The following is a 6,912-nucleotide window of genomic DNA, read 5'->3' on the forward strand; positions in this document are numbered from 1 at the left end:
TTGTTTAATTGAAATTAACATATTAACATCCAACTAAAGCCAAGATACCCTATAGACCTATAAACGACATACAGATGCAAGGACAGTAGCAAAGAAACTTAAACATGACTCTTCCAAGTATAAAGCATGCTTAGCATAACTCTTCACTAAGCTGAAACACATGCAGGCACATAATTAACTATTCCGTCCAATTTGGATACAAGCATGATTAATAAACTACTCTTTAGTTTAACAATAAACATACGCGGTTTGAACCAAAGTTGACGTAGACTCCAATACTTTATTGTGACAAAATATTTATCTATGTGAAGCACTCGCACAAACATGGATATTAGACACAATCCTTCAAAAAAAAAAAGGATATTAGACACAAACTGACATGTAAATATCAGTAATAATTTAGGTGTGTCGACGTTGGATACTTGCTCTTCAATCCAAAGTGTCAGTATTGAATAAAACATATTTTGTTAGCCTATAAAGCAGACTTAAGGAGTGTGCTAGTTTATTAAACATTTCCTACAAACTTCCAAATCCCTTTACACTCCCTCTGTCTCTCTAATTATAAGATCCTACAAATATTTAGATATATTTAATACTACTAAATATATTACTTCAACAATTTCAGTTTCTCAAAGCCTTTTCATGTCATGTTTCCAACATTTTCACTTTGGTTATCTTTTCTCATTGCTTTCAACTTCTTCCAAAACACATTTACTTCTACATTAGGAACTGAGACCGATAACTTGGCGTTGCTCAAGTTCAAAGAATCAATATCTAATGATCCATATGGAATCTTGGCCTCTTGGAATAGTTCAACTCACTTCTGCAAGTGGTATGGAATCACATGCAGTCCCATGCATCAAAGAGTTGCCGAGTTAAACTTGGAAGGATATCAGCTGCATGGATTGATATCTCCCCATGTTGGCAATCTCTCTTTTTTGAGAAACCTCAACCTTGCACACAATAGTTTCTTCGGAAAAATCCCACAGAAACTCGGTCAGTTGTTTCGATTGCAGGAACTCGTACTCATTGATAACTCCTTGACAGGGGAGATTCCTACAAACTTGACGAGTTGCTCTAATCTTGAATTCTTATACTTGACTGGAAATCATCTTATTGGTAAAATACCAATTGGAATAAGCTCTCTTCAAAAGCTTCAAGTGTTGGAGATTTCAAAAAACAATTTAACCGGAAGAATACCAACGTTCATAGGGAATCTTTCATGGCTAGCTATTCTTTCAGTGGGTGATAACCTCTTAGAGGGAGACATTCCACGAGAAATATGCAGCCTCAAAAACTTGACAATAATGTCAGTGTTTCTAAACAGACTATCTAATACATTACCTTCTTCTTGTCTTTATAATATGTCATCTCTTACTTTCATTTCCGCTGCATTCAATAATTTTAATGGATCTCTTCCACCCAATATGTTCAACACCCTCTCCAATCTTCAATATTTAGCAATCGGAGGAAATCAATTCTCAGGTACAATCCCTATTTCCATTTCAAATGCTTCTTCCCTATTTAATCTTGACTTAGATCAAAACAATTTGGTCGGACAAGTTCCAAGTCTAGGGAAGTTACATGATCTTCGACGGTTAAATCTAGAGCTAAACAGTTTAGGTAACAATTCCACTAAGGATTTAGAGTTTTTAAAATCCTTGACAAACTGTAGTAAACTACTAGTGTTTTCTATATCCTTTAATAATTTTGGAGGTAATTTGCCAAATTCCATTGGGAATTTATCCACTCAACTTAGGCAACTACATCTTGGATGTAATATGATATCAGGAAAAATTCCTGAAGAATTAGGAAATCTAATTGGCTTAACTCTGTTGAGCATGGAACTTAACAACTTTGAAGGAATTATTCCTACTACTTTTGGGAAGTTTGAGAAAATGCAACTATTGGTTTTGCAGGGAAATAAGTTTTCCGGAGAGATACCACCCATCATAGGCAACCTCAGTCAATTATATCATTTGAGTGTAGGAGATAATATGTTAGAAGGAAATATTCCGTCAAGTATAGGAAACTGCAAAAAGTTACAATACCTGGACCTTGCACAAAACAATCTTAGAGGAACCATACCCTTAGAAGTTTTCAGTCTTTCTTCGTTATCAAACTTACTGAACTTGTCAAGAAACTCATTGAGTGGTAGCCTACCAAGAGAAGTGGGTATGCTAAAAAGTATCAACAAGCTAGATGTCTCGGAGAATCTTCTATCTGGTGACATTCCTAGAGCCATTGGCGAATGCATACGCTTAGAATACCTCTTTTTGCAAGGAAACTCCTTCAACGGAACCATACCATCCTCATTGGCTTCAGTTAAAAGTCTTCAATATTTAGACCTGTCAAGAAATCGGTTGTATGGACCAATTCCTAATGTTCTACAGAATATATCAGTTTTAGAACACTTGAATGTTTCTTTCAACATGTTGGAAGGCGAGGTACCAACAGAAGGTGTCTTTGGAAATGTAAGCAAGTTAGCTGTGACCGGAAACAATAAACTTTGTGGAGGTATTTCAACGCTTCGTCTACGGCCATGCCCTGTCAAAGGTATTAAACCTGCAAAACACCAAAAAATCAGGATTATAGCAGGGATTGTTAGTGCGGTATCTATTCTTCTCACGGCGACAATTATTTTAACTATCTACAAGATGAGGAAAAGAAACAAGAAACAATATTCTGATTTACTAAATATTGACCCACTAGCTAAAGTTTCATACCAGGACCTTCACCAGGGAACTGACGGGTTTTCTGCTAGAAACTTAGTTGGATCAGGAAGCTTTGGTTCTGTGTACAAAGGAAATCTTGAATCAGAAGATAAAGTTGTTGCCGTGAAGGTCATGAACCTTCAAAAGAAGGGAGCTCACAAGAGTTTCATTGCTGAATGTAATGCACTAAAAAATATTAGACATCGAAATTTGGTTAAGATTTTGACATGTTGTTCCAGTACAGATTACAAAGGTCAAGAATTTAAAGCTTTAGTCTTTGAATACATGAACAACGGAAGCTTAGAACAATGGCTACATCCTAGATCAGTGAATGTAGAGAATCAAAGAACGTTGGACCTTGATCAAAGATTGAATATCGCTGTTGATATTGCCTTTGTATTACATTACCTTCATCTTGAATGTGAGCAATCGATCATTCATTGTGATCTAAAGCCAAGCAATGTCCTTCTTGACGATGACATGGTTGCTCATGTGAGTGATTTTGGCATAGCAAGACTTGTCTCAGTTATTGACGACACCTCTCATCGAGAAACTAGTACAATTGGAATTAAAGGGACTATTGGCTATGCTCCTCCAGGTATTTTTACAGACTCTTAAATCACTTGGTGTTTCATTGAATTCTCCTATCTTTTAGTTTATGTTTGATATTCTACTAGTTAGGGTTTATTAAATATTTTTGCTTTATCTTGTAGAATATGGAATGGGTTCTGAAGTATCTACATATGGTGATATGTATAGCTTCGGGATGCTTTTGTTGGAAATTCTTACCGGAAGGAGACCGGTAGATGAAATGTTTGACAATGGTCAAAATCTACGTATTTTTGTTGAAATTTCGTTGCCTAATAATCTTATACATATTTTGGACCCAAATCTTGTACCAAGAAATATAGAAGCAACAATAGAAGATGGAAACAGTGGAAATTTCACTCCAAATGTAGAGAAGTGCGTAGTTTCACTTTTTAGGATTGGACTTGCTTGTTCAGTGGAATCACCAAAAGAAAGAATGAATATAGTGGATGTCATCAGAGACTTAAGCATAATCAAAAACGCTTATCTCGCTGGTAAGTATGATCGATACTTGTAGATACTTAACCGCATGTGCAATTACCTTATGCTCTTATCTGATTAAGTAGTTATGTAGTTCACTTAAATCTCTGCAATCTTAATATGCATTTGAAAATTCCTAAACTACAATATGCAAAGATAATGAGTTACTTTCCGATTTCAGGTGTTCACACTCGTGACTAGTTCAAGGTGAAATAGACTTTCATGGCTACGCTTCCAACACAAAAGCCTCTGGAAACCATTGGTGAATTTTATGTTTCTTTACTCTTTACTCAGCAACTTAAGCTTTTGGCTGAGTTTGGTTCGCAACAAACAGTAATTATGAAGTATTTAAATTGTAAAGCCTGTGTTTTCATTTTTCAATGCTGCTACATTTTAAACTGAAAGAAATATATTGTCAAACCATGTCTTAATCTAAATAGATAACTCTCAAACAAGGATCCTTCATAAAATGGTATGTTTTGCAAATATTATATTGAGATTTTGAGAAAAGATTCATGAGTAAAAAGAAGGCTTTTCTCCTGCACTCTTATAATTTTTCTTATAATTTTAAGATATAATTACCATAAGTTTTGTTGGCTTTGCTCCTCAAGGTACATAACAAAACAAACTCCTAAACATTTAGTGTTTCTTTGACTTCTAGTACTCCAGCAAAGTACAAAACAAGAAGAATAAATTTATGGTGGGGGGTCGAGTAGGGGGTGAGGGGGAGAAACCTCATCCGATATGATTCAGCGATAATGTTCTTATATTAAACTATATAGTATATTTAAAATTTGGATATTTTACTAATAACAATAAGAAACTGCAGTTGCTCTGCATTCGAAGACATATATTAAACAAAATTGTTTGAACTTAATTATCGAACATCGTGTGTGCATTGTTTACGTTTATTATTTCTTTTTTTTATACTTTTGAACTGAGTTGTTGTTCTTACTATACTCCTATTTAAGTTCTTTAACACATGGTAGAATACAATAATTTCAAAGGATAGAAATTTGGTTCTACAACTTTTTTGACAATTATGGTATTCTACCCCATGTAAAATAAATAAATGAGTATTTTTTTTTAAACAGCAAATTTTATTAAACAACCAGATCCCTACTCAAGACGAACAAAGATCGATGAAACTGAGAATATAGACAAAATGAGTCGTTTATATGCGGAACATCCAAAAATAAACACCCTAAAAACACCGCTGCGGACAACACCCACCAAAATACACGTCACCACCTAAAACAGACTCCTTCACAAAAACAACCCTCAAAATAAAACTCCAGTCCTGAATACCAAAGCTGAGCCACATCCGCAAAGCTCCTATCCAAAAGATTATTCAGCTTCCACGACCTCTCGACCTCCGATCCACCGAAAAAAACCATAAAAGCCCAAACTCTAACTTGAGCCAAAGAACTGACTCCCGATCTCGAATCAAAAGTGATCGGCTCACCAGACTTTATGGCCAAATCAGAAGGGCACCCCTCACCCTGGTACACCAGAGAAACACTAAATCACGCCAAACAATATTGCAGCTAGCCACCGACTCCCGATCTCGAAGCAAAAGTAACTGGCCCACTGGAAAACCAACACACAAAAAGTATGACAAAATGATATGATGAGCGGTGGTGCAAACAACAAACATATAAAAAGGAAAAGGCCCAGCACAAAAGGACACGCTTCCTCCAAACACCCTAAACACCTTAATAACCCAAAACAATGTAAACAAGAGCTAGTGACAACAAACAAGGACCCGAGTAACATAAGCAGTCTATAAAAGAAATCACCTACAATAAACACCTGCCTCCTCACGTAAACAACACGACCACCCAATCTAATCCTCACCACCACCACCTCAACAAAAACACCACCACCACACAAACATAAAACAAGATCGAAATAGTAAAAATAACAAACACACAGTGAACTCGGGGGGGGGGGGGGGGGGGGGGGGGGGGGGGGGTCTTCCACACATCTATCGGCACCGTACATCCCGTCCCCCTCCACACCATATGTCACCACTACCAACCACCTTGTCACCTCCAACTGAAACACCCACCAATAGCCGACACTCCTTCAGCCGTCGAAAATGGACACAAATCGGCACCGCACATCATCACCACCACCGCGACAAGCTCAAGATTGCCAAGATTTTTTCATCTGCAGAGCAGCTGCATTTTCTTTTATTATCAATGAAATATTAATATTTAAAATGCATTATATAGTTCATATTAGAACATTATTGTTGAACCATATCGGATGATGTTTCTCCCCTTAATCCCTTACTTGACCCCCAAAATAAACATTTGGGATTGTCGTTATATATGTATTTTGCTCAAGAGTCGTTAAGAAATTAGGGATTCTTAGTATAATGGTTGGGTTCTAAGACACAAGTGTGAGTACAAGTCCCAACCCCATAAGCAATATGACATTATGAAGTCTTTTACGTATGTCCGAGTATAAGTTCCTTAAATAGTTGTGGAGCAACATGACATTTTGGAAGATAAGTTCATGGTAAACCGGTATGGAGAAACTTGACATATGAAGGGTCGAGAATCTTCAAACCACGGGTTAACCATCGTTTATACAATCCTTAGGTCATATTTGGTATATGACGTGCATTAATCCAACAAAGAGGCAGGGGTTCGAGGAATTCTAATCACAGTTAAACATCTAAATCAAACTTATTTACATTTCACTGCAAAATCAACAATCTTCCAAATTCCCCCCAATTTATAGTTTTTAAATATAAGTTTAGTAAATTGTTTAATAGAAAATGACAATCATTGCGGAGATGATACACTTATTACTATATTACTTGGAACAATTTGGTGCACTTACCAAATTTTTCATCAATTAATATTCCAATTATACCACTAACTCTTTATTATTTTCTCTTATTTTTATTCTCTAATTCATATTTCTCATACCAGTAATGACAGATAGTTTTCCAAATAACTCATAATTTTTCTTTATCATACAAAATTAATTACATTTCTTAATTTGTGTGAAATGGTCAAAATGACTTATAATTTGAGATGGATGGAGTATTATTTATTGTTCTTATTTCTCACAATAACAAAGTATTCTTACTTGAGAGACATTTTTTTACCGACTT

The 6,912-nt window shown here is 35.8% G+C and overlaps 1 protein-coding gene across 2 annotated transcripts; it reads left to right on the forward strand.

Annotated features, from left to right (window-relative positions):
- The first annotated feature begins 494 nt into the window (after positions 1-494).
- Positions 495-4,225, forward strand: LOC11409452 (probable LRR receptor-like serine/threonine-protein kinase At3g47570). Of its 2 annotated transcripts, XM_024783797.2 has the most exons (4): positions 1,367-1,485; positions 1,920-3,312; positions 3,428-3,796; positions 3,964-4,222. In XM_024783797.2, exons 2-4 carry the CDS (start codon positions 1,998-2,000, stop codon positions 3,981-3,983), a joined length of 1,704 nt encoding a protein of 567 aa, XP_024639565.1. In that variant the 5' UTR covers positions 1,367-1,485; positions 1,920-1,997; the 3' UTR covers positions 3,984-4,222. The 2 variants fall into 2 exon arrangements, with proteins under 2 accessions (XP_003611892.2, XP_024639565.1); XM_003611844.3 differs by having other exon boundaries at positions 495-3,312; positions 3,964-4,225.
- The last annotated feature ends 2,687 nt before the right edge of the window (positions 4,226-6,912 follow it).

This window comes from Medicago truncatula, chromosome 5, assembly GCF_003473485.1.
Source record: "Medicago truncatula cultivar Jemalong A17 chromosome 5, MtrunA17r5.0-ANR, whole genome shotgun sequence".
NCBI lineage: Eukaryota > Viridiplantae > Streptophyta > Magnoliopsida > Fabales > Fabaceae > Medicago > Medicago truncatula.